The sequence below is a fragment of the Mesocricetus auratus genome, unplaced genomic scaffold, assembly GCF_017639785.1.
Source record: "Mesocricetus auratus isolate SY011 unplaced genomic scaffold, BCM_Maur_2.0 Super-Scaffold_100027, whole genome shotgun sequence".
NCBI lineage: Eukaryota > Metazoa > Chordata > Mammalia > Rodentia > Cricetidae > Mesocricetus > Mesocricetus auratus.
This window is the reverse complement of record NW_024429208.1, coordinates 7,598,797-7,626,170: the sequence shown is the minus strand read 5'-3', so window position 1 is coordinate 7,626,170 and position 27,374 is coordinate 7,598,797. Positions and strand designations below refer to the sequence as shown.

Here is a 27,374-nt window from a genome sequence, read left to right as displayed (position 1 = left end):
CAGCATAGTGACTGTGACTTTGCTGCAGGACATAGACTGACCTGCTCCAGTAGTTTACCTTCACTAGGATGTGATGGGGTGGTTGGGGTAAACCATCTTTTTAGGAGCTGCCTCGGGGTCCACATCCAACCTATAAGACAGCACAGCATTCTGGGACTAGAGAGTCATAGGATGGAATGAGTCTTTTGGAGATCTGGGGAGGCACACCGTTAAACACGTTTAACGCGGGGATCAAGGCGACTTTGTGATACACGAAGAGGGTGAGTAGCACATTTCCAGCGACCTCTGCCTTGCTTGAACTGAGACAAACTGGGCCTGACCATCCAGTACTGACGCCATTCAGCAGCTTTCTACCGGCACCCTCTGGGTACCCGGCTCTGTCCAAGAGGAAGCCCTAGAGTCATCGAACCTGAGGGACCGAAAAGCTAATCAATACGAAAGGTACACGGGGCACGCGCGACGACTTAGCTGCGCAGCAGGAAGACCCTCGAGTACATCAAAGCAGACCACTCCCTGTGCGCATGCTCCAGGCCGGCACGCCCCTGGCGCGGCGCTGAGCGACGTCACTGGCCTGCGCCAGCAGAAAGGGCGCTGTGCGTTGCACGTGAGCGAGGGCGCGGGCGGGCCCATGGCGAGCTCCGCGGGGCTGGCGCTGTGCGGCCAAACGCTGGTGGTGCGGGGCGGCAGCAGATTCCTGGCCATCTCCACTGCAAGCAGGTAAGAGGCCCCGGCCGATGGCGGCTGCCTCACCGCAGAGCCTGACCGCCGCTGTCCCGTATGAGGAGGCCTCCTCCCTATTCCCTGTCCTCGGAGTCCCCTCACTCGGACCCAGCTCCCCACGACCTGCACGGCGGGTCTGGGGCGCTCTCTGCGTTTGGAGTCGGGGCACTTCCGGACTTTGCGGCGCCTGCGCGTCGTCGTCGGGAGGGCCGAGTCACGTGGGTGTCGCGTAGGCCAGACCCCGGGCGGCGGTGCTGCAGACTGATGCGCTAGGAAACCTCCCCTATGAGATCGGTGTGTTGGCGAACCCTGCTGGCTCTCACTGAGCACAGACGTGCTTCCTGCCCCTTGCCTGTGTCCAGCAATCCGCTCTAGTTGCTCCTCGGGGTTTTTAGTTTTTTTTAACCCCTCCCAGACCCAGGATGCACGCAGAGCCTGAAGTGTGGGCATCTCCCTAGAAGTCCTTAACAATAATGGTTTTGCTTTACGCTGTTTCCTTAGTGGTAGGTCAAAGGATGCTTAACTCAAGTGAGTGTGGAGCAAGTAGTTGTGACCCAGGAACCGGAGGACTCAGTGGCAGTCCGTTTTGGCTTCTTTTTCTTCCCCCACTTAGTTTTTGTTACATTTGAAGATTAGGAGTGTCGAATGCTATGGCCAGCAAGGTTTCAGACTTGGAAAATGACTTTTGTTTTTGTTTTTCGAGTCAGGGTTTCTCTGTATTGTTTTGGAGGAGAGATCTGCCTGCCTTTGCCTTCCAAGTGCTAGGATTAAAGGTGTGTGCCACCACACCTGGCTAAGATTTAGTTTAATTATTTTCTCTTATGTATACATGCATGTTTCTGATTGTGTGGTTTTTTTGTTTTGTTTTGTTTTTGTTTTGGAGGCTGTCCTGGAACTTGCTCTGTAGACCAGGCTGGCCTCGGCCTCGAACTCACAGTGATCCACCTGCCTCTGCCTCCCGAGTGCTGGGATTAAAGGCATGTGCTACCAACGCCCGGCCATGACTTTTCTTTTTGCAGTTCAGTGTTTAATTGGAAGTCTTTGGTGCAGCCACTTTATAGGCTATCAGTAGTACAAGGTGCTTTAATGTGCTAGGGTCCGGGTCAGAGCAACTGAAGGGAGCTTAGGCTCTAATAGGGAGAGTGGGTGATTCCTGTATGAGAGTAGGTGCCTGAGGCTTGTGGGGCTTTTTCCCCAGCAGGTGAGACACGTTTCAGAGCCATGTAAGGACAGCCTCGGTTGTTTTCAATTTGGGAGCAGAGTCCAGTTGGAAAAAAATATCAGAGCATACTTTTTGGGAAGAAGAGTCCGTTACTCCAGGCGCGCGCTGCCGTGCCAGGTGGACCTGACTTGGAACAGAAACATGCTGGCTGTTCATGATGCCACCTATGAGGGGGCTAAGCAGTTGACAATTCTTGGCTCTTCTGTCATGGAGAAGGCCCGTAATTCAGTGACGATGAAATGTTGTCCTAGAGTGACAAGAAACAGCCCCGTGTGTTGGTAAGTTCTCACTCCTGTTTCTGCCTCTAGTGACGATGACTGTGCCGTCTTCACGTACGACTGCAGTGCTGCGGAGAAGAAGCCCTCGCCAGAAGATAAAGGGTGAGGTGGTGGGGAAGCATGCTCCCTAGAATGATGAGACCAGGGAGCCAGGACAGGACTTTCTGAAGTTCTAGTTCCTGTTACCTAGTTGTGGGGCGAGGCTAAGTTGCTTTTCAGAAAAAAAACATGGGAACAGTTTTAAATTTAGAATGCTAAGGACTTTAGTGTCCTCAGTAATCATTTTTGTCACTGGCCCCTTAAAATAATAGGGACCATATCAATTGCATTGAGAGCAGGTGTGGGGAATTAGCTAATTGAAAGGGACACACACAGCAGTGTGTGATTGTTTTGTGTGGTAGCTAGGTCTTGTGACTCAGTTTGTTAGTAATATTATTGGTCCCTGCCTTGGATTAGTCCATGTGATCGCTGAGAGTCCTTCCAGCGTACACTGGATGTTAGTGTATTTGCAGAGAGATGCTATTGAGTTGGGTTTCACGCTTGTAAAATTAGAGCTGTTCTCTGAATTTCCCCTTTTAGTTTTGTCATTATGCTCTGACTACATGCACTGCTTGACCAAGCATCTTCTGTCTTACCTGTGTTAGAATGGACAATCCTGGCAACTCAGGTGATGCCTAATTGCTTTCCTTTCTCCCCTTCCCTTCTCCAGGGAGGACGGACAGCCCACAGACAAGGGGAGTGACACGATTCTGGCGTCCACCTTCTCCAAGTCTGGCAGCTATTTTGCTTTAACTGATGACAGTAAGCGTCTGATTCTTTTCCGTACAAAACCATGGCAATGTCTGAGTGTCAGGTATGAAATGCTCACATTGAGTCATTAAGATGTCCTATGCACTCCTTGTACTTGCATGTCATTCATCATCAGTAGTGACAGTAACCGTTGTAGTACGTGCCAGCTGTGTGTGAGACACTGATTTCAGAGCTGTGCTTGTGTTAACTGACTGAATCCTACTGTTCCTCCCACATTGGGTGGCGTAGGGTTAAGTAGCCAGTTTCAGGCCATGGAGCTTGGAAAGGCAGAGCCAGGCACGTAGCTGCTCCCTTGGCCGCAGTGTTGGTTCTCTGTGTACTGTGCCGTCCTGCTGGGCAGGACTGTTAGTTCACACTCTGAGAGCATCAGGGCTTTGGGTAAGTGGAAGTGGCACATTTGTAAGCTAGCTGGTGGGCTACATCCTTTTGTGTCTGAGAAGATATAGCACAGGCTAGGTGTAGGGCGAGACTAGCAACTGGGCAGGATTGCAGGTGGGTGTTCTGGTCCTCTCTCCCAGCACCACTTCTTCCTCCTCTCAGACTGTAACTGTCATTTCTGAAGGCGAGGTTCAGGGAGAGAAATGGGCCTGTGGTTATGGGGGAGTTAATGTGGTGATGTGGAGGAGGAGGGGCTGTGAATCTGTTTCCAGAGATGCTGCTTTTCTCTGTGCCACCTTGTCCTCCAGAGTGGAGGCGGTATCACCGTGGCACGCAGTGCTGGCAGATTACATTTTGTTGGCTGGGACAACCTTCTAATACAGATGCTGTGGGGCTCCTGAATCCGATTCTTCTGTGGCAGCAGCTCATGGAGTGGAGTCAGCCAAGGCCTCGCTTGTCCCGTGGTGGGCTCCCCTCTTCCCCCAGCTGCTAGTGGAGCTGTGCTTGATTTTATCCATCAGTTTTCTAGTTGCTGTTTCAATTCCCCAACAAAAGCAACTTAAGGAAGGAGGGCTTATTCTGGCTGGTTTTCCGGGAATGTGCTGTTGTGACAGGCATGGTGCTGGTAATGTCAGGGATGTGTTGATTGGGACAGGAAAGGCATGTGAGCAGAGTTCACGGTGTTGTTCACTCACCTGCTGGTTTGTTAAGATTCAGAAAGCAGCCGGGCGTTGGTGGTGCACGCCTTTAATCCCAGCACTTGGGAGGCAGAGGCAGGCGGATCTCTGTGAGTTCGAGGCCAGCCTGGTCTACAAGAGCTAGTTCCAGGACAGCCTCCAAAGCCACAGAGAAACCCTGTCTCGAAAAACAAAAAACAAACAAACAAAAGAAAAAGATTCAGAAAGCAGGGATGGACAGTCTCTCAAGTCCGCCCTGGGGCCTTACCTTTACCAGCTAGGCCCTCTCTTGAAGGTTCTGTGGCCTCTAGAGCCACACCATTGCTTTGGATAAAGTGCTGAAACAGGAGCCTGAGGGACCTGTGTGTTCTCCTCCCCTCAGGTAAGTTGCAGCAACGGCATTTGAACTTCTGGCATTCAGGACTTCAGCTGAGTGTTTAGATTTTTAGTTCATCCTATTTTCTTTTTTCTTTTGGTTTTTTCGAGACAGGGTTTCTCTATTGTTTTGGAGGTTATCCTGGAGCTCTGTAGACCAGGCTGGCCTCGAACTCACAGAGATCCCCCTCCCTCTGCCTCCCTAGTGCTGGGATTAAAGGTGTGTGCCACCAACGCCTGGCCATCCTATTTTCTAAATGAGTAAAAAACCTGGATTCTAGGTGGCATCAAAAGCAAGAACATTCCAGGCGGTGGTGGCACACACCTTTAAACCCAGCACTTGGAAGGCAAATGTGGGTAGATCTCTTGAGTTCAAGGCCAACCTGGTCTACACAGTGATTTCAGGACAGCCAGGTTTGTCACACAGAGAAACCCTGTCTTAAACAAAACAAACCAACCAACTCCCAAAACCACCCCCCCAACCAAAAAAGCAAGAACATCCATTCTGCCCTCTTCCCATCAGCTTAAGAATAGAAGCCTGCATCACTGCCCATCTTTAGATGGCAGTGTGTGTGTGTGTGTGCGCGCGCGCTTTTGCTTCTCAGATGGATAATAGATGTGCTGTTATTAAACAAAAGGACACTCATGTACAGGCTTCCTCGGGCCCTCTCACAGAGGGATGATTCACCAGCAGGAAGTTGTCTTTCTTTTTTTTTTTTTTTTTTTTTTTTTGGTTTTACAAGACAGGGTTTCTCTGTATTGTTTTCGAGGCTGTCGGTACAGCCCAGCCTCGAACTCACAGAGATCCGCCTGCCTCTGCCTTCTGAGTGCTGGGATTAAAGGCGTGTGCCACCACCGCCCCGCTTCTTTTTAAAATTTACTTATTTGTGAGTGTGTGTGTGTGTGAGAGAGTATATACCTACATATGTATACCTGTATATGTACTTGGGTAGTTTTTCCTTCTACCATGGGGTCCTAGGTTAGTACTCAGGTCATCTGGCTTGGCAGCAAGTGTCTTTATTCTGGAACCCACTTAAGGTTGGACATAGAGGGTATGCATCTGTAATCACAGCACTCCAGTAAGACGGGAGGTAAGTACAGGCAAGCCAACCTGGCATACACAGTGGCAAACAATAAGAGATCCTGTTCTAACAAAGTCAAGAAGGCCAAGAGTGCTGCCTGAGTGTGTCCTCTGACCTTCACACGTGTGCCGTGGCACACACATGCTTACATTCACACACAGGAACCCAGACATATGTTCACAAGATTTTTAAAAGAACGTGATGGTGACCCTCCTACAGAGTAAAGGCTCTGGCTGTGCAGATGTAGGCACAAGAATCACCTGGTCACCATGACAAGCACAGGTTCTAATGTGCCAGCCTTGGATGGGATGGTCTGCGATCTGTTTGTGGCTAGAGCCTCCTGGCCTGTACCCTCAGCCCCCAGTATGCGATCTATTCACATAAGCTTACTTGTTTGTAGTGCTTCTGGCTGTGTGGACTGCTCTTGGAGCAGGAGATATAGGCTGGGGGAACTCTCTGACCCTCCCTTTAGATCTGCAGCAGGCCAACAGCACAGCTAGAGGACGTGACAGGGAGACCCAGATGCCTTCAAGGATGGAGGTGTGTGGGAGAAAGACGTGGTTGCTATGGCTGAGAAGGTGCATCTGGTAGTGCAGGCCCTGGGAGCTGCTGTGCTGGGGAGAGCTCACTGGTTGGGCCCACAGTAACGTTCCCGATGGCCCTCTGTTAATGGACATTTTTCTCTTACATTTTGCTACTTCAGAAAGCACCTCAGTGGACAAACAGATGTATTGTTTGCATCTGTGAGTAAATCTGTAAAAGTCACCAAAGTAAATTGCAGGTAAGGGGCTGTACTTGTCATTTAGACTCGCAGTCCCAGAGTGCCCTCCAAAGGTGCTGCATCCGTCTGTTTCTATGTTCCCCTGCTTTAAAAATGTCTCAGATCAGGAAGCAGCACTCTCCATGGCCTCTGCATCAGCTCCTGCCTCCAGGTTCCTGCCCTGACTTAGTGATTCCCTCAGAACTATCACCTGGAAGCATGGGCTGAAATAGACCCTTTCCTTCCCAAGTTGCTTTTAGTCTTGGTGTTTGATCACATCAGTCGTAACCCTAACTAGGGAAAAAATGTCTCTTAGGGCTGTTATGTGCCCCACTGGCATGTGTAAGGCATTGGATTTCATCTCAAGCCCGTTAAGAATCCTTTTGGAAATGCTGTTTTTGTTTTTGTGTGTGTATGTGTCTGCTTGTCTGTCTGTACATTGGTGTGTGTGTGTGTGTGTGGTGCCTGGAGAGGCCAAAAGAGGATGTTAGAAATGGTTGTGAGCCACCATGTGGGCGCTGGGAACTCAGAACTCAGGTCCTTTGCAAGAGCAGCCAGTTCTAACAGCAGAGCTGTTTTCCATGTTTGCATGTGTTTCTCACTATGCAGTATTCTCAGATACTTAATTCTGATAGAAAGATCTCGAGGAGACAGCGGTCTGCACACTGCCTTTGGAGTTTGAGTTCATGATGTTAGTGGGGCAGGGTAATATCCTTACTTTTTTCTGTGTGGTGGGAGGTCTGACAGCAGGGTATGGGGGGGATGAGCGTGAGGAGGGAAAGAGTAGGGGAGTTGGTTTGATCGTTGTAGCGGGAGGCATATGGGAGTGGGGTGCTCACTCCCCTTCACACTGGAGGCCGCCACACTCCAGTCTGGTGGCTTTGCTTTGTGGGCACAGATCTTGGGATCTGATGCACTGCTCCCTTGAGGAACACTACCTTTACACCCATGACGTGCAATCTGGTTCCAGCATTGCATGTACTGGACTTTGTGTCACATACCATTGGGGACCCCAGGCTTCTCCCTGATTGAGACCAGTTTGGGGACTGTCTGACTGCTGCCTTCATTTTTTTCTCTCGAGACAGGGTTTCTCTGTGTAGCTCTGACTGTCCTGATATTTACCTGTAGACGAGGCTGGCACCGAACTCATAGATCTGCCTGCCTCTGCCTCCCCAGTGCTGGGACTAAAGGTGTGAGCCACCATTGCCTGGCCCCCTGCCTTCAGTCTTAATGTGGGAGAATTGTGGGTGACACTAAATCTTTTTCAGATGTAATTCAGAGTGATAGGACCACAGAAACCCACTTGGGTGGGTTACGAGGCCCTTATTGGCCTTTTGTGCTGGAGGTCATAGGTGCCAGCCAAATGTGGAGGGACAGATGGCACCTTTTAGTTTTGACGTGTGATTTTATGAGTGAGAAATCTTGTGTGAAGTCGCGCTATTCCAGAAAGTGTTCTGCAGAAAGCAGTAACAGCACACAGAGAGTGGCTGCGTCTGCTCTGTTGTAGGCTGCCGGGGATGTTAGAGCTACGCACAGACAACTGTGGGACCCTTGATCCCTGGCGGAACCTGAGCAGTGTGGCTCTGAAGGCTGACTGGGGAAAGTGGCCTATGTAAATGGGAGCTTCCAGGCTCAGCAGTGAGATGCTTCGGCAGAGACCAGCTTGTTCCCCGCCTCCCCTGGAACGCACCAGAGAGGAGAGTGCTCATGTTCTCTGGGGTTTGGTGGGGCTACAGTTCATTAGTTACTAGGGTGACCTGCCCTGCACACTGTCCTGTCTGGTGACCTGACTTTGAGCCCTAACTGCAAGCTTGCTACCCACAGCAGACCCCTTCCCGGAGCTGCCTTGATGGTACAGTCCCAGGCTGGTGTTGCAGCATGGACATTCCTGCCTGGAGCTGAGTAGCCACAGTGGGCATGGGAACTCGTACAGGGATCTGATTCAGGGCATATGGGACCCTTGAGTCCTTGTGGTTTGTTGGTTTGTCCTGTTCGCTGTGCAGAGCTGGTGCTTGGCACAGTTGCTCCTTGAGCCCATTAGTATAGTCTCCATTGCCAGGGGGCTCAGGCCATTTGTTTTGAGTCGCTAGCCCCAGAGCCTAATTGTCTTTGTCTTGTTCTCCATTGTTCCCCTCTGGAGCAGCCACTGCAGCTGCACAGCTGAGGCGAGGAGGAACAGCACTGCAGCTGAGTCCTTCCCTTTTCTTGTCCTCACGTTTCAGGTTCTGTTTTGGGCCCATATGGCCATCCTGCTGCAGTGTGTGTGTCCTGTTACGCTCCAGCTGCAGCTTCACAGCAACGGCTCGGGAGAGCAGAGCTGCAGTGATGAGGGTCCTGGCACTGCAGAGAGCAGTGTTAGGGTGTGTGTCCTAGAGAGTGAATGGCAGGTGCAGGATATCTATGTAGTTATGTGGTGAGGAGTTTGGGTGCCCTCCCCTGGTATGGTACCTGGGAGCTTCCTGCCTCTAGGCACAGGCCTCGCAGCAGAGTCACAGGTGGTGAGATGGGGCAGGGTACTGGTGGTCCTGCTGCATGCGGAGACTCAAAGACTGGACTCCAGAGATCATATGCTTTGTGGCATAGCTGGCCCTTGTCTCCTTCATCTGAGCAATGAAGGTTCTTGGGGAGGAACAATTTCCTCATCATTTTATTCTGAGCTTTTCAAATGTAAAACAAAGCTGGGGTGTTTTATAGTAAGCACTCACGAGACCAGCCTGGGACTTTAGTCCTCCTTCCTCAGCCTCCCGGGTGCTGGGATTACGGTGTGTGTCATCATGCCTACCTGTCTTCTTATTTTTACATTTCAGTTTTGTTTTTGAGACAGAGTTTCTGGGTAGCCCTGGCTGTCCTGAAACTCACTGGCCTCAAACTTGGAGATCTGCCTGCTTCTGCCTCTAGAGTGCTAGGATTAAAGGTGTGTGCCACCATGCCCAACAGTGTCTTTCACTTTTTTTTTGAGTGGGAATTATAATAAAAGTTTAATAGGTTGAAGCCTGGCATTGGTGACTCACGCCTTTAATCCCAGCACTTGGATCTCTGTGAGTTCGAGGCCAGCCTGGTCTACAGAGTAAGTTCCAGGACAGCCTCCAAAACAATACAGAGAAACCCTGTCTTGAAAAACCAAAAAGAAAAAAAAAAGTTTAATAGGTTGAAGGTATTGGGTTTTGTTTCAGTTCCTTTGTGTTACTTTATGTTTGGGGCACCACCTTCTGCAGTGCAAGACACTGATTCTGCATGTAGAATAGGTACTTCCAACCTTCAACAGGGTAGTGCCTCAGCTCTTCCTAAATTAGAGCTACTTTTAGTTTAAAAATGTATTGACTAGGATCTAGAGTGATGGCTCAGTGGGACCAGAGGACCTGGGTTTGATTCCCAGAACCCACATGGTAACTCATAACATTCTGTTATTCTTGTGACAGGAGATCTGACACCCTCTTCTGGCCTCTGAGGGCACCATGAATGTATGTGCACAGGCATATGCAAGAAAAAAAATCCATACACACATTAAATGAAATCTTTAAAAAAAAAGTGCATTGACCACCTCAGACTGGAGTATCTGAGACTAACTTCATCTTTGATGTGATCTGAACCACAGCTGAGCAGAGCTGTGTAAGAGAAGACCTGCTTTATAGTCCTGTTGATTACTTGGAGCTGGGTGTAGGGGTACACCTTTGCGCTATGGTAGAGTCAGAGTATTTTACATCGGGGACCGTCTCTCTGGCTCGAGGGTCTGTGGAGGGCCTGTGTGGACTTGGACACTAACCAGCTCAGCTCTCTGGCTCTGCAGGACTGTGGTGCGGAGGTGCACTGCCCTGACTTTCACAGCCTCAGAAGATTGGGTCCTGGTGGCTGACAAGTCTGGAGATGTCTACTCCTTCTCGGTGCAGGAGCCCGATGGATGTGGCAAGCTGGAACTTGGGCACCTCTCCATGCTGCTAGACGTGGTATGAAGGGGACACACACAACACTGTCTGCTCAGCCAGGGCTTGAGAGAGGGCAAAGTGGGGGAAGAGACAGAGAGAGGAAACTGGGGACTCTTTCAGAGCAGGAGACTTTAGAATGGCATTGGCAGGTGAAGTGGGGTTCACTCAGTTCTGGACCACATTCCAGGCAATGTAGGGAGGTGACGAGAACTACCTTGTGTCTTGCCATAGCTTGGCCTATAGTTTCCCCCTCCTAGGGTTCAGCCAGGGCCCTAACTTGCAGCCTGTAGAACTGGGCCAGGCTGAGGTGGGTTGGAAGCAAGGCTGTATGCAGTGCCTGGCACGACTCTGGCTGCTGCTCTGCAATGTGGAGGATGGCAGGGGTGCAGCAGGTATGGCTGGGTGGCATTGGAGTTGGTCTCAGCGTGGCTTTGGCTCTCATTGAAGCTGAGAATGTGAACTAGGCACTGCTGGGGACACTCCCTCTGTCCCCCGCCAGTTCCCATTGCTCTGCCAAGCTGTACTGCAGCTCCCTTCAGAATCTAAGCATTCTTGTGGTACTTTGCAAGGCCACCCAGTGAGTGACTGTCCTTCTGCTGACCCCTGGTGATATAGGCTGTGAGTCCTGATGACCAACTTGTGCTCACTTCGGATCGGGATGAGAAGATCCGGGTCAGCTGGGCTGCTGCTCCGCACAGCATCGAGGCTTTCTGCTTGGGACACACAGAGTAAGTGCAGACCTGATCTCTCCTCAGTCAGGGAAGAGGGGTCTAATGGGTGAGGGTGGGTCAGGGCCCTGATAGCTGTTGGTAGGGACCGTATGCTGAGAGCTATGTAGGCTCAGAAGACCCTGCCAGGCTTTCAGGTGTGACAGCTGCAGACATCTAGGGCTGTAGGCCATATGAAGCAGTTGCTCTGAGCTGACCTGGGCTGTTGCTCCTCAGTCCTTTTCTACACCCCTTCCAGGCCTGGTGACCAGCTCCTGGTAGCTGGAAGCAGTCAGGAGACTGAGGTGCATCCTTTAGGCACTTGGGCTTTCGGGAGTTAAATGCCTGGGTCCCCAGGTTTGTCTCTGCTGGCAGGTGAGCTCTAGCTGGGAGGCATTGGTGAATAGTGTGCTGTTCCGAAGGGAAAGGGCATACATAACTGCAGACCGTGGAGAACCTGAAGGACTTCAATTCAATTCTGAGCTGGCTCTTGGCTTTTTGAGTGGGATTCAGAAGTTCACCTTGGAGAGAAGACTGGTGTCACTCAGCTTGTGCCTTGCCACAGCTTAGTTGGGCTTTTAGTTGTCTTGTGCTCCGGGTCTTGAGTTTGTTACCCTCGGTCGTGCCCTTATCGCCGTGTCTCGGTGACTTGGTGAATTCTGAGCTCAGCTCAGCGGGCATGCACTCCTGCTTCAGGATCTTGACACGTGCTAATTCTTGGGACAGGAGGGTGCGTGGGAGGCAGCCCTCTGCTTCTCTTCCCCACTTCCTCCGGGGTGCTGCCTGCTTCCTTGGGAGGCTTCCCCTCCACCCTCTGCAGGAATCTGTCACTTGAATACCATGACTTCAGTGTGAACAGGTCCTCACCCTCTGCAGGAATCTGTCACTTGAATACCATGACTTCAGTGTGAACAGGTCCTGTTAGCCTTTTGGGTTTCTGCAAGGCCAGAGATGGAAGGAACCGTTCTGTGGCCTTTTCTTCTATGATGATTGTTCAGGCTTATGGAGACTAGTTCCCACTTAACCTGCTGAAAACTTGGGTGACTTGGGCCTGTAGAGTCCTCACAGGTTTATTCTTCTTAGATGACCTAAGACTAGAACTTGGCACCCTAAGAGATGGCAACTGTTGGTCAAAAGCCAGGCCTGGGTCAGGGTGGTGGGGATGAAGGGAGCCATCTGGGCCAAGGAGTCCTGGGTTTTGTGAATGATACCTTGAGGTCTCTGTTAAGAGTTGGTAGAAGAGTAATTTTGCTGCCTGGCAGGCACTCTAGACATGTTCATGGCCAGAAGGACTGCAGGGTAGTTGTGGGAATTCCTGGAGAGCCAACTTGCTCAGGTGCACTTCCAGTGGCAGTATGGGTGGCAGAGTGGTTGTCGCTGTCCTGTACAGTTAGAGGCCATGGAGCTAGGCTGAGATTGGCAGATAGAAGTCTTCGGGTGGGTCCCTTGGGGTCTGCTTCAACTGCAAAGTAGTGTGGTTTTCCTTCTCCCTGTGCTGACCTTGAGTGTAGACATCTTGGATGGAGGCAGGCGTGTGGGACAGTGAGGTAGCATCCCCGTGAAGAGCTGCATATCCTACAGCTGCATATCCAGCAGAACTGGGCCCTGCCGCCCTTGGTCCAGATGAAATGGTGGGGACTCAAAAGTGCATAGGCGTGTTCTCAGACCTGCTGGTATGGGTCAGGTCTGTGCTATTTCCCTTTTCTGAGCAGGTGAGAGACTCCTTCCTGTGTTCCTGGTGATTTATCTCTGCTCCCCACAGGTTTGTGAGCCGCATCTTGATTGTGCCCAGTCACCCTGAGCTGCTGCTTTCCTCCTCTGGGGTAAGTGTGCTTGCTGGGGTGGTCACTGCTGGGCAGAAGACAAGGTTACCAGCCTCTTGTCCCCAGCTAGGGTGCCAAGTGTGTCAGTGGGTGGCCACTAGAGGGAGCTTCTTCCTGGCCCAAGAGTGTCCCCTTCCTTCATGGCTGTGTATGTAGTATGTGTGTTCACTTGCCTGGTCCCAGCACAGCAGGTGTCGTAAGTGGGTTAATGGGAGTCTGGCCCTCAGTACTTTACAGAGAGATAAAGGAGCCCTAGACCTCAGTGGGGACGCTTGTCACACCCAGCCATACTCAATGTCCTGTGTTTCCACTCCCGTCCCCCAGCCTTTCTTGCTTATGGGACAGGCCTCTTAAGCCCATATGCTAACCTGTCTGTGTGCACAGGATGGTACCTTGAGACTTTGGGAGTACAGGAGTGGCTGCCAGCTGCAGTGCTGTGACCTGGCCAGCCTACGGGAGCCTGCAGACCACCAAGGCCACAAGGTAACTTCATGCTCGTCTCTGTGCTTGTCTCTGGTAAGGGGGCTCTTGCTAGGCACCTCGTGTTGCCGTGACTGTGGGGAAGACATCTGTGAGAAACATTTCCTTGCTGTCAGTGACGGACTTCTTCCTGTGGGGGAGGAACACACAGGATTTCTAGTTTTGAAGATGCCTGATGACCTGGTGGGAAATAATTCACCTCCAGGCATACATGGACACGAGAAAATGTTGGTAGAGCCTTACCTATGTTCTGTCAGGGTCAGCGGGGGCACCCAGCATTCTCTGTGCTCATGGAGTGCCTCTCTTGGCACCTTCTGTACCCATGCTTCCTCTGGCATCAGGGATGTTCACAGATTGCTCAGTTGTCTGTCTTAAAATTGGGTGGCATGGTGTCTGCCCTCTGCCAGGCCAGCCAGTGAGCCCTAGATGTTTTTTACACATTAAATCTGGGACTCATAGGAGCTGCTTCTGGGCCTATCACCTCCTGTCCTGGGAAGCATGAAAGCCCAGAGGACAGTTGTCTGGTTACAGTCCCTCTTCCCACAGCCCCTGCTTTCCTAACTTTGCCATTATATCCCAGGCCTACAGGGAGAGCCAGGGTCACACACGCTCTGTCTTGTGAGGACAGGGACATTAGCTGCTACCTTCCTCCTACTGATCCCAGAATATTCCTGTGTCCTCTTTGCCCTGCTTTGACATGAGGGAATTGTGATGCCTGTGGCCTTCTCCTCTGGTGACCTGAGAAGGGCATAGGTTACCTGGCAGCAGAGCCTGGTTAAGTAGCTGCTTTTTCTTGCAGGGGTTGGCTGCATCCAGGATTGCATTCTGGAGACAAGAGAGCTGTGTGGTGCTTCTGTGTGAGTGGTAAGACACAGGTTTCACTGTCGTGGCCTATAGCGGTCTCTAAGTGATGAAAATGTGGGCAGCTGTTAACTCTGCTTATTACTCTTCAGGGAGGGGGCTGGGGTCCTTTAATCTGCCTCTTCTACTTAATTGGCTTAAAGGGTAGCTGGAAGCTCATATGTATGACGGAACAGTTGTAGGAGATTCCATAGGCCAATTCCACTCAGAATTGATCCTGCTGGAATATGCTCAAGAGTTGGCACCACCCAGCAGATTGAGGGACAGGGTGTGTAATTGGGGGTTCCTTGTGCCCTTTCTCAGTGCCAGGGTAGATGTCTAGTGCTCTGCCTTTTCCTATGTAGCTCTCAGCTCTCCCTAGAAATGAGAATATAGGTTTAGAGAGGAGAAAGAGGCTCCTCAGATGCTGGCCTCTTTCTACCAGTGGTTCTCAACCTTCCTAATGCTACTTCATAACTGTAATTTTACTACTGTTGTGAATCGTAAAGAAGCGGGTTTTCCGAGGGTCTCAGGCGGTCATTTGATCCCCCAAGGGGTAACTGGTCTATACACTGAGGGTGGGGTGGCCACTTCACTCTTTGTCCCGTATTGGTTAGTTCTTGCTGTAAAATTCAAGACAGCAAACACACACTGCCTCACAGGGTTTGGGTAACTCAGCTGGCTTTTGGCTCAGGGTCTTGAAGGTGGTAGAGGCAGGCCTGGTGCTAAGCTGTGCTGTGTGGAATGCCTCCGTGGGCCTGCGGTTGCAGTGGTGACCAGTCTCTCTCTCTTGCGAAGCGTTCCTGTGGTCTTCATCTTCCAGCTTGACGCCAGCAAACAGCAGCTGGTGTTCATGCAGCAGCTGACTTTCCCTCATCGCGTGTGGGATGTCGTCTTTGAGGAGTCGCAGGGGCTGTGGGTTCTGCAGGACTGTCGTGATGCTCCCCTAGTGCTCTGGAGGCCCGTGGGTGGTCAGTGGCAGGTGCGTGTGCGCAGCGTTGCTGTGTCCTGGGCTGCTGTTCTGATTGATGGGGTGTGGTGGGGGTGTGGCAGGGCTTGGTAGGTGATTGCTATGGTTTCCTTACAGCCCTGAACCTCAGTTAGATCACATCTAAGTCCTAAGACTGTACGCTGAGGCAGCTGTGACTGGAGGCCTGGTGTAGTGAAGTGACCTGAGCAGGGGTGTTCATTTGCCATTAGCGATGGATCCTTACCTGACAACCCCACCCCATCCTGCTGAAGCCAGCGCTAGGCCTGATGAGGGCGTGCTCTTCTGGTGTGCAGGCCCTGGGCAGGGGCTTTGCTGAGTACTGACGGGGGTGGGGGGGGGGCCAGTGCGGGGACATCCCTGCCAGTCCCATGAGGGGACAGCACCAGGAGCTCTTAGCCAGCTTCGGCCTCCTGTACTCAGCTGCTGGGCTAAAGGCTTTTGTATGACTAGCCCTAGAGATGCTGAGCCTATGCCTGAGGATGGGCCCTGCTGGGCCCCTGCCTGCCATCTCTGGGCTCTGGTTTGGTCTTGACCCTGCTTACTGTCACCTGCAGGCTGTTCCTGAAGGTGCTGTGTCCCGGAGACTCTGCAGCCATCTCCGTGAGAGCTGGGCCATGCTGGAAGGTGAGAATTCTCCTTAGAAGTTAGGGTTCCTAAAGTTTGCAGGATCTGATTTGAAGCCTGCTTTCTAGGGTATTTGCCCTCTGAAGCCTGCAGGCTCACGCGCCACAGGGCAGTCTAGTGGGGCACTTTCTTAGTTGAGATTTCCTTCTTTCACATGACTCCAGCTTGTGTTGAGTTGACATAAAAGTAGCCAAGACAGAGTAGGGAAGGGTTTGTGTCTTCTGGCCCAGTCTAAATCCTGTGTCAGTCCTTCGGGTGGCCTGGGCTGGTCACCCTAGGAACGCCTGACCAGCTTTTTAAGTGTCATGTGGGATGAAGCTCAGAAGGTCAGGGTTGGTGACTGGTGCCTTCCTGCTGAACCCTTTGCTGACCCCACTGCAGTTCCTCAGGCCCTATCTGGGCTGCCCTGGGCCTTGCTCAGTCTGGTTCTGCTGAGGGTTACCTGGTGCAGACTCAGGCCAAAGCCTGCCTTCACTTCTGAGATATTCCACACACAGATGGGGCGTGTGTGCACAGGGCGGGGAGGAGAACCATGGACACTGAGCAGTGGCCTTGGCTGCTAGAGGCCAGGGAACCACACCCACCTCAGGGTAGGGTGACACAGGGGCACTGTCTCTGGCATGCAATGCTGACTGTCCTTGGGGTGTGCCTCACCAGGGTGGGACTGGCTGAGGCTGTGCAAGTAGCACATTAGATTAACAAGGAAGTCGCTGTCACCACCCAGAGCCACATGCTGCTGTCATTCCTGTGGGCATTGTAGGCTGCCTACCTGGTGGTGACTGACTGGCTGGTCTCAGGTTCCCCAGTAGATGGTTGGAGGGTTTGGGCCTCACTTCCGTGCTACCCCTGCTCAGGACCTGCAGACTTTGAGTGAATGAGCAGGAAAGTGCAGACCATATGTCAGCCAAGACCTTGTCCCTCCTCTCCCTCTACCCTTCCCCTTCCCCACACTCCGGTCCAGCCTGAATGTGGATCCCAGGTGGTAAGGTCATGTGAGCCTCAAGGTCTGTGACTCCCGAGGCCATCCTGTGAGAGGAAATAGTGTTGGACCATGCTCCAGGTCACTTCACCTGGCATCTTGTCCTTGTCACAGGCTCTGTGGGTGCAGATGATGCCTTCCGCAGTCTTTACAAGGTCACCTTTGACAACATGACCTCTTATCTGAAGAAGAAGGAAGAGAGAGTACAGCAGCAGCTGAAGAAGCGACGAAGGAGCCCCCTCCCACATTCCCCAGAGCAGACCAAAAAGGCGTCCCCGGGGCAGTCAGCCCTTAGTTGCTGACCTTGGGCTTGGCAGCAGCTCTCCCTTCTCCCTCCTGCCTGGTTCGTCCACAAGGAGGGAGATCACGGCAGCTCAGTCCCTGCCCCTATCTCCACAACCATCTTTGTCACAGAGGACAGCCTCCTGGTTATCTGTGCCTCCTGGTGGCAGGAAGGATGAGGTGTGTTAGCCTAGCTAATGATTCTGCACAGCTGTGTGGCAGCGCCTTCACATTGAAGGACACACTGACCTGCTGCTCCACGTCTGTCTGCCAGTGCCCACAGCGCTGCCTGCAGGTCATCTCTAGGAGTCCCTCGGGCAGGACCTGTGTCCACGCCATTGCTGTGCGCTCTCCAGGGGGAGCCCGGCGTGGCTCACAGGGAGCTGCTTGCTGCTGGCAGATTCAGTTGGTGCCGTTGCTCTGTACTCATGAAGCCACCTGTGGTGAGGGCCTCAGTCTGGGCCACGCAGGGAAGCAGGCATGGTATCGGTGTGGAGCAGGCCTGCTACAGGGCATGTAAGGATACGACCTTGGCCAGGCCTGGATGCACAGGGATGACCTGTGATGTGGGTCCATCGCTTTGAACTCTGCAGAACAAGAACAGCAGGGAATCAGCTGAACACAGCATCAATAAAGACAAACTTTTCATAGCTTTCTACACTGTTGTCAGCGACCTCCAAAGCTGGGTTTTTCTTTTTTGTTGTTTTGTTTTTTTCCTGAGACAGGGTTTCTCTGTAGCTTTGTAGACCAGGCTGGCCTTGAACTTGAAGAGATCAGCTTGCCTCCCTAGTACCGGGATTAAATCCCTATCACCCCCGGCTCCAAAGCTGGTCTTAAGATTCAGCATGTGTATGCTGTTGAGATGACACGGCTCAGTGGTTAGAGAGATGTCATCCAGCTCCACCTACTCTCTGTGCTGGGTCCCAGACCAGCTCCAGTTTCTACAGTCCTGAGCTGTGAAAACACTAAGACCCCACATCACTGGGGCCAGGGACAATTGCAAATGGATGCACAAGATATGCAATGGTGTCACTGGGGCTGTTGGGGTGGGGCATGTGTGACAACATGCCATCAACTGTTACTGCTGTTAGGCTCTGTGACATATCAGAACCATAAGGAAATAGTCACCAGGCTCCCCAATCTCATCTTTCTGACACAAGGACTCCCCATCACTGTCTGTGTGGCTGTTTCAGAGCCTACAAGGCACACCAGGGGCCTTAGATGCCTCTCAGCAACATACACGTCTAGGGGCACATAGCAGCTGAGAGCACACATCTCCACCACAAGCAGGAGGCAGAGAGCCCACTGGGAATGGCAGAAGCCTTTTGAAACCTCAAAGCCCGCACATGTCTTAGTCTTTCCCAAGCATTTCTACTACTGGGACCAAGTATTCAAACACGGGCATTCTCATTCAAACACAGCCCAGCATGTTCGTTTGTCGGTTCTGATCTGGCGTCTGTACTGCCCACCCCACCCCCATTACAATTTACCTTCACTCCTTCCTTCCACTTCCGTTCCTATGGCTGGCTTTGAGAGGTGTTCCCCGTACTTTCCCCCACCTGTTACTGGTTAAATACATCTGGTGGTATTCATAGTTCTGTTTTCATTATAGTGGAAGGTCGTGTGGGCATAGCTGAAGTGCATGTGGGACGCCAGGGTTTCACCTCGTGGATCCATACGTGAAGGTGTCAGGCACAGGGCGCTTGCCAGCTGCTGAGACGCCCCATTCCCTCGTCCCACTGGTGGCCGGACTCACCTCCGCTTACCTCTGAAGCCTGAGATGTACACACTGCACGTGGCTTGGATGCTCCACCTACGAAAACACTAGACTATCCACAGGCACTGGATAGTTTAAAATGTCAGCTAAGAGGAAAGATGCGTTGTGAGTATCCAAGTTCCTGCTGATGGTCCACAGGGAAGAGTTTCTCTGGCCTACAGAGTTATCCATCAATGTCTGCAGGAGATTGAGTCCAGCGCGTCCAGGAGAGCAAGACACCCAATTCTGCAGATGCTCAAGTCCCTTGTGTTAGTCGCCTTTGCAGTAGAACCCCAGGTGCCATCTCTCCTGCACCCTGACCTTGCTTTTGATGCTCAGTGTGAGAGTTCTTTACCCAATCCCAGATCCTGAAGATTTTCTCTGAGTTTTCTAGGAGGCTTCTGGCTTCATTTCTCCTGTAACGCCCCAGTCTCCCCTGATCGGATGCTGTGTGAGCTCTGAGGCTCTACTGTCGTGACTCTGGACACCCCATGTTGAATGGCTTCTCTTAGCGTTCGAGATTGGGAGTTGGCAGTCATTTCTCTCCTCAGGCTTCGCTGCCTTGCTTCTGGCCTGTGGGTGTCATCTCTGACTTCGTTCTCTCAGAGTCTCGCCCTCAGCTCCTGGGCACCGGTCCTGCTCTGCTCTGTTATCCTGGGGATGTCCCTCAAGGTTTGTCCTTTCTTGTAAGCTCAGTGCTGAGCTCTGCCACTAGGAGGAGCTAGAGGCACGACAGGGATGAGGGGGTTCCAGCTTCCAGGTGCTACCTTTTCTGGATTTCTGTGGTATATGCTTGCCTGCATGTGGGGACATTCAGTGACACTCTTCTAGAGTCCAGCAGCACCTGGTCGGTGGCTTCCCAGTGACTTTTCCTGCTTTCAGTAGGGAAAGGTTCCAGTGTGGGCTTTGACAACCCACCATTCTGTGTGACACGGCCACTGCCAGCAAACAGGATCTGCATCTTTGTCTAAGAGAGGAGGCTCAGGGTTCTCAGCATCCAGGCTCAGCACTTCTTTGTGCCTGTCGCCTACCCCGTGGTGGTGGCGGCTACCACTAAGAATACACACAGCTGGGAGCTGGAGAGATGGCTCAGCAGTTAGGAGCACTGCCTGTTCTTCCAAAGGTTCTGAGTTCAAGTCCCAGAAACCACATGGTGGCTCACAACCATCTGTAATGAGATCTGCTGCCCTCTTCTGGCCTTGCAGGCATATATGCAGGCAGAACACTAAATATAATAAATTTTAAAAAGCACACAGTTTCTACTGGGCACAGGGGGACCTCTCCCTTGCTGCTTTCTGAGGATTTTTTTTCTCTTTAAATCATTTGATTTTTGTGATTGTATGTGTGTGTTCTACTTGGAGTTTCTTTTTTGTTGTTTTTTCGAGACAGGGTTTCTCTATGGCTTTGGAGGCTGTCCTGGAACTAGCTCTTATAGACCAGGCTGGTCTCAAACTTATTTGGGGCTCCTTGACTGTTGAACTTAATTGTCTTTGTGACAGATGGAACACTCCCAGCTGCAGTTCCACTCTGGTGGGACTGGCTTGGTCTGCTGGCCCCCGGGTCGCTTCTCTCCGCTTGTCTTCAGGCTTATTTCCTGCCCTGCTTGGGTTTGGGCAGATCTCTGTTGACTAACCTTCCCTATGGCGTCTAAGATGCTGATGCTTAAGGCCAAGGATCTTATTTCAGTTTTGGCCCTAGCCTTCCCTTTCTCTGACAATCTTACTCTTACGCTTTAAATCCGTGGGCACTGGAGTATGCATGGGCTTCTGCCTGCTCTGTTATCTGTGTCATTTCTACATCCATTTCTGGAGATTGGTTGTGTGTGTGTGCAAGTATGATTGTGCATGTACATGCACGTGTGCTGTTGTGCACATGTGGAGGTCAGAGGACAGCTTGTGGGAACTGGTTCTCTCCTTCCACTGTGAATCTTAGGGTTCAAACTCAGGTCGTTAGGCATGGCAGTTAGAGACTTCCCCTCTGAGCCATCTATTGGCCCTGACCAGTTTATCCTGTGCTTAGGAGACATCGTGTCCTGGGACGAGAATGCTGCAGGTTGGGGGGACACTGACTGTCTTTGCTGACGTGAGCCCCATTCTGTACCTTCTGAGGACATTTTGTTCCTCCTTCCACACAGGGCTGCCTTGTGGGTTTATCTGACCTTCTCAATCATGGAGTAGGACCAAGGTAGGGCTGAGTCCACTTCTGCTCAGGTGTGGCTGCCCTGGGTCCCTGTTAAATGTCCCGTGTGGGCAGGGTGTTGGTGGTGCACGCCTTTAATCCCAGCACTCGGGAGGCAGAGGCAGGCGGATCTCTGTGAGTTTGAGGCCAGCCTGGTCTACAAAGTGAGTTCCAGGACAGCCTCCAAAGCTACAGAGAAACCCTGTCTCGAAAAACCAAAAAAAAAAAAAAAAAGTCCCGTGTGCCCAGAGTGTGACCAGAAAGCTCTAGGGAAACCAGAGTGGCTCCCAAGCTGGTATGAGGTGTGGGATTGCTATCTCAGGTGCCTAGGAATCGTTCCTTCTCAAAAGTTGCTCTTTCTGGTCTCAGCATTTCCAGGTTGGGTTCGGTATTCAGACATAGACCTGAGAGGACCCTGCCCATCATTTCCTTACCTGCATGGCCCTCTTCCTGCAGGTGCTCTGCCTGTCTTGGAGTTTCTGTCCTTGGCGGCACTGCTCTGTCAGGGCTCCTTCTTGGGGTGTTGCAGTCAGAATTGCTTCCAGGTATATACCCTAGAGGATATTGCTCCTGAGGGCCGGGACAAGGCTTACACTGTTGGTTCTCCTGTAGGAATGCAAAAGGGTCATTCATTCTAGGTCACTTTGCTCCATCCTGAACAGCCAGGAGCCTGTGCTCTTGAACTTGAATTTTCACTCTCCCTGGGCTGTTTCCTTTGAATTCCTGGGGAACCCCTTCCGCTCTGTTGTTCATGGGGTTGTTTTGTCTGAGTATGAGGCTCATTGAAGGTGACCTTTTAATGAACTGCTGCCCCCCATTTTAACTTTTTTTTGTTTCTGTTGTGAAAACTGCTAGAGCTTCACCCACCAAGTCTCCCAGAGCTGCCTTTTTTTAATTTTTTAAGGGAATTGTTTGTTTTTTTGAGACAGGGTTCCTTGCTGTCCTGGAACTCTGTATACCATGCCGGCCTCGAACTCACAGAGATCCACCTGCCTCTGTCTCCCAGATGCTGGGACTAAAGGCTTACACCAGCACCGCCTGGTCCCAGAATTGCTTTTAATGCACATACTTGCAGTCACATTGCCAGCGTTTGCTCTTGGTTCCCCAGACTGGCATTATGAAAGGTAGCTCCCACCACTCTTGTTTTAGAGTGAGTGGCCTGTTGGTAAGCAGGGAACCAGAACGAAGGATGCATGCTGGGAATACCTACAGAAGGATGGAAGGGAGGGGCAGGGAGACTGGCGTCCTGTGAGAGCCACTGGGCACATGCGTGTTATCCTACCCTGTGAAATGAAAGCTGAGTGGCTCTCAGTGGCTCACTGTACGCTTTGTCAGTTTTTGAAGCAGAAAATTAGAAGCCCTACATTGCTATCACAAATTTCTGGTTCCAGAGTCAAAGTGCTTAAAAAGTGGGTTCCTCAGACACAGTCCTTGGTGGGGAGAGGGAAGTGCTGGAGGCAGGAGCTGGGGAGCCAGAGCAAAGCCCCACCAGGACACTGGGGCTGTGCTTCCCAGAGAGTCCCTGTGTGTCAGCTTGGGCAAGGACAATGGCAGAGGTAAGAACTGTGTCTCTGGGATTAGCCGTCTCCTAAGTCTTGTCCTTTGAGGCCACTGGCACGTACAGACCATGGATGTGTTGGGTTATTTTCTATCGCTATGATAAAGACCATGACCAAAACCAACTTGGCAGGGGGTTATTTAATCTTACAGCTTATGGTTCATCACTGAAGAAAGCCAGTGTAGGAATTCAAGGCAGAAATTGAAGCAAAGACCCTGGAGGAGTGCTGCTTACTGGTTTGCTCAGCCTGCTTGCCTTCCTTCCTTCCTTCCTTCCTTCCTTCCTTCCTTCCTTCCTTCCTTCCTTCCTTCCTTCCTTCCTTCCTTTCAAGATCTATTTATTATGAATACAGTGTTCTACTTGCATGTATGCCTGCAGGCCAGAAGAGGGCACCAGATCTCATCACAGATGGTTGTGAGCCACCATGTGGTTGCTGGGAACTGAACTCAGGACCTCTGGAAGAGCAGCCAGCGCTCTTAACCTCTGAGCCATCTCTCCTTCCTCAGCTGCTTTCTTATGCAACCCAGGCTCACCTGCTCTGGGGTGGCACTGCTTCGATCACTGGAACACACTTGTTTCTACATCAGTGAGGCATTGGTTGATTCCCAAATAAAAACCATTCAGAACTGGGGTGTGGCTCAGGGGTAGAGTGTGTGCTGAGCCCCATCTCCAGATCTCCAGGCTAAATGTGTCATGTTCTGTTTGTTGATCATGTGCACATGACAAATATCAGGGCACGTCTTGTCCGGCAGCCTGACCGTCCCATGTGGACTTGGCCTGGGATAGCAAACCCACAGGGCAGCCCTCTTCTAGGCCCATGTCCAGGAGGAGAGAGGTTACTCCCTGTCGTTGGCAGTGGGCTCTGCCCCTCATCCCAAGAACCCTAGGGATAAAGGTTGAAGACTCTTCCTCAGGAGCCAGGCCTTTTTTCTAGAAGGACACAGAGGGCTTAAAGGGCTTGTGCTTGCTCAGCAGCCACTGGTCTCTTGTGGCACACCCTCGACACCAAAAAAAGACTTTGGTCTCTGTCCCTGTCACTTGCCAGCAGCCAGGAAGGCTCCGGCCCAGTCATTTGCAAGTGAGTCAAGTTCCCTTAATGTGTGCGTTGTTGTTGTTGTGTGTGTGTGTGCGCGCGCGAGAGTGAGTGAGGGGCCAAGCAAATGACCTTTAAGAATGGTTTAACGAGCCGGGCGTTGGTGGCGCACGCCTTTAATCCCAGCACTCAGGAGGCAGAGGCAGGCGGATCTCTGTGAGTTCGAGGCCAGCCTGGTCTACAAAGCTACAAAGTGAGTTTCAGGACAGCCTCCAAAGCCACAGAGAAACCCTGTCTAGAAAAAACAAAAAATAAAATAAAATAAAATAAAGAATGGTTTAACGTTTAGCGGAATCTTCATCTGTCCATATTGTAATCACTGTGCTCTGTGACAAAGATTCTCTTCTTGGCCAAACTTTAGTTAGGCTCTTGAACCTTCTCCTAGGCTCCACTGGAGAACTTTCTTTTAAATTCACTTAGCAAGAACTCTAAGCCGGTTTATCAAGAACTCTCCATCCTCAGATCCGATCTCTAATTTCTTTTTGTGGTGTGTGTGTGTGTGTGTGTGTGTGTGTGTCTGTCTGTCTGTCTGTCTGTCGGTCTGTCTCCAGGCGTGGGTGGGTGGTGGCAGGGTCTTCTGTAGCCTAGGCTGCGCTCTCGCTCTCTCTCTCTCTCTCTCTCTCTCTCTCTCTCTCTCTCTCTCTCTCTCTCTCTCTCTCTCTCTCCTCCCTCCCTCCCTCCCTCCCTCCCTCCCTCCCTCCCTCCCTCTCTCTCTCTCTCTCTCTCTTTTCGAGGCAGGGTTTCTCTGTGGCTTTGGAGGCTGTCCTGGAACTAGCTCTTGTAGACCAGGCTGGTCCACCTGCCTCTGCTTCCCTAGTGCTGAGATTAAAGGCGTGCACCACCACTGCCCAGCTCTTTTTTTTTTTTTTTGTAGCCGAGGCTAGCCTTGAACTGACCCTTTTACACCCACATCCCGAGTGCTGGAACTGCAGGTGTGTGTCTCCACACTTAGCCTCATTGTTATCTGATTGTTATTCATTTCTGAGGCATTCCGTGTCCTCTTTGTCCTCAGGAGGTATCTGGTGACCCTGCCCCGCCTTCAGCAGGAAGCCTGTCAGGTCAACTAGTTAGATCTCCTTCACGGATGTCACCTCATAGTAATTCTCCACCCGTCCTCTGCTCCAGAGCTGTAAATCTCCAGTCTCTTGCTGCATTGAGAGGTGGTCCAATCCCCCCCCCCCCAAAGCTCCCTGCCTGGTCCCTGCACCTGCTGAGTTGTTGGGAAGTGAGTCTGCCTCAATGAACTTTGACATCCCCGCCTCCCACCCCATGAAACTTTTCCTTTCCACCTCGAAGAGTGAACGTCTGTATGCTCGCCTGTGTGTTCGCTTGGTTTCTTTGTCCCTGTGACTCAGCTCTCGATGGTTTTGACCCTTCTCACGGCTTGTGTGGGAATGATGCTCTTTGAGGCTCTCTAAGTTCTAAGAGGAGACAGAAGCCACTTCTGTGCTTTTACTGTAGCTAGAGCCTAACAAGGTCCCTCCGTGAGCTCATCTCCTGGGGGATCCTAGGCATCGGCAGTACAACACATCATTCCATAAGACCCAGGCAGAAAAGAGAAGGCGCAGAAAACTGGGCCACCCAGAGGGGTTCGTGAGTCTAGCTATGACGATGGGGAGGTTAGGAAACCCCATATATATATATATATATATATATATATATATATATATATATATATATATATTTTTTTTTTTGGTTTTACGAGACAGGGTTTCTCTGTATTGTTTTGGAGGCTGCCGGTCCAGCCCGGCCTCGAACTCACAGAGATCCGCCTGCCTCTGCCTCCCGAGTGCTGGAATTAAAGGCGTGCGCCATCACCGCCTGGCCAGGAAACCCCATATTCTAATGCAAAGCGTGAGGGCAGCTGGTGTTCACTTTAGGCCTGAAAGGCCATAGGGGACCTTACTGAGCTCAGAGCAGGAGGCTGTGCTGTGGTGAGGACAGGCCAGTGGGATCTGTGGCAATCAGCAAAGGCCATAGCCAAGCAAGGACATAGAGGACCTGGATGACTACCAGCCAGCCTGGTGACACGACACACAGACACCTACCCACAGCACCAGACACACCTGTTTCCAGTGCCGTGAAATGCGTACCAAGACAGAATGTGTGAAAATCCATCAAGGCACTTGAAGGTCCAGACTGAAAAGCTACAGTTTATCAATAATGTCAATAACTGGAAGACGGCAGGAAACCCTGCAAACAACTGAGGCCAGAGTAACCTAGTTTTAAATGATCCATGGGTAAGAAAGAGTCTCGGGAAATTTAAAGAGACAGTGAACTGAGGGAAAGTGAAAATACAATGTATCCAATTTAGCCCTGGGGCACAGCTGAAGCCTGACTGGGAAGGAGATTTGCAATGCTAATGCTGGAAGGCAGACAACAAGATCAAGTCCCTTATCTAGACTTCAACCTCAATAAAAAGGGCCAAATAAACCCAAACCAATCAGAAAGAAGAAATACAAAAGAAAAAAAAAAAAACAATGCAGAAAGTCAGCACCTCAACAAGACCAGTCAGTAAAATTCTACCAGAAGAAAACCAACTGCTAATAGTGGGGATGGAGGAGAGAGTGTCACTAGACTCTACGGCAGCAAGGGTGTGACCAAGGGACACTGCAAAGCAGACACACACATAGCACTGACAGCTTGTGTGGGAGGGACCAACTGTTGGAACAGCAAACGAGCAAACACATCTCCCACAAGATACTCATTTGGACAGCTCCATTACTAGGAAGGAAATGGGACCAGTGACTAAAATGCATGGTCAACAGAAACATGACTCTCACTCAAAGGGAGGAGGAGGAGACTATTCTAGAACTAAATATGAATGGCCATGGTCCAGGAACAAAGACATCCATAAATCAAGGCATGTTTAGAACACATTAAGTGGGGGACACCGGGGAGGCAGGTGGGGTTCGGCAAAGCAGGGGCCTCTGCCTTAGCCTCCGATGTGTTGGAGGATACTCTCAGCCACTGAGTGGGTGGAAGGTCTGTCTGTGGGTTCCAAAAAGATTTACCTAACAGTCACAGGACAGTGAGGTGGCTGACAAATGGCTGTGAAGCGGCTAAGATAACCCAGGGTAATTTGGCTCTGGACCCGCAACACTCCAGCTCCCCAAAATCACACAGCGAGTGAAACATCCCTGTAGAATCTTTGCATGGGTGTGGCTTTTCTGGGATACCGTCTCAAAAAACAAGGTAGAGGGAACCTGAAAAATAACACCCAAGGTTGACCTCTGACCTCCACCTATGCATACACACACCTGTGCATTTACACACACAAACACTAAGTAGAATCTTTGGCTAGGAAATTTCCTAGTGGCACCCCTGGTTTCAAAGTGATGGATTACCTTGTGGGTTTTTGAAAACTGAACCATTCTTGCATCCCCAAATAAAGCCCAGGTTCCCTCTACCTTTTTTTTTTTTCTTTCTCCCACTGGCCTAGATCTTGCCAAGACTGACTGGGGCTCCAGGGACCTGCCTGGCTGTCTTCACACCGCTGGAATCACACACATGTGCCACCAAGCCTACTCTTTGTGTAAATTGGGCTTGACCTCACGTCCTCATGCTTGTGTGGTTATAAGGGGTGGTGGAGGAAATTACACGGTCGTAGCAACCCACACAGTGTGGTTAAAAGGGGGGTGGGGGATCATACGGTCATAGCAATCATCACAGTAAGAGTGTTTGACAAAATATACCCAGTCACGACACAGATGCCCTGAAAAACACCAGTAGAACATCTGAAGAGGAAGCAAGGCTCTCAGCCTTTACTCAGTGCTGGGAGAGCCTGTGGGACAAAGGACAGGAAGGACAGGGAGGGGCACGGGCCAGGGTGAGGTCA

General features: G+C 51.3%; 1 protein-coding gene and 1 long non-coding RNA gene across 6 annotated transcripts; one reads left to right on the top strand and one right to left on the bottom strand.

The window, feature by feature from the left end:
• Positions 1-562: 562 nt before the first annotated feature.
• Wdr4 (WD repeat domain 4) lies at positions 563-17,609 on the top strand. 4 transcript variants are annotated; one of them, XM_040732277.1, is made up of 11 exons: positions 563-717; positions 2,251-2,322; positions 2,930-3,021; positions 10,074-10,246; positions 10,841-10,953; positions 12,695-12,755; positions 13,140-13,238; positions 14,035-14,099; positions 14,874-15,057; positions 15,621-15,690; positions 16,784-17,609. In XM_040732277.1, the coding sequence occupies exons 1-11, from the start codon at positions 629-631 to the stop codon at positions 16,969-16,971; spliced, it is 1,206 nt and encodes a 401-aa protein (XP_040588211.1). In that variant the 5' UTR covers positions 563-628; the 3' UTR covers positions 16,972-17,609. The 4 variants fall into 4 exon arrangements, with proteins under 4 accessions (XP_040588211.1, XP_040588210.1, XP_040588212.1 ...); XM_040732276.1 differs by having other exon boundaries at positions 2,930-3,073; positions 10,090-10,246; XM_040732278.1 differs by lacking the exon at positions 563-717 and having other exon boundaries at positions 2,260-2,322; positions 10,090-10,246.
• LOC110340988 lies at positions 13,255-16,925 on the bottom strand. 2 transcript variants are annotated; one of them, XR_002382845.2, is made up of 4 exons: positions 16,761-16,925; positions 16,460-16,554; positions 13,479-13,657; positions 13,255-13,365 (listed from the first exon to the last, which is right to left on the bottom strand). It is a non-coding gene; the product is annotated as an uncharacterized LOC110340988 (long non-coding RNA). The 2 variants fall into 2 exon arrangements; XR_005871345.1 differs by lacking the exon at positions 13,479-13,657.
• Positions 17,610-27,374: the final 9,765 nt, after the last annotated feature.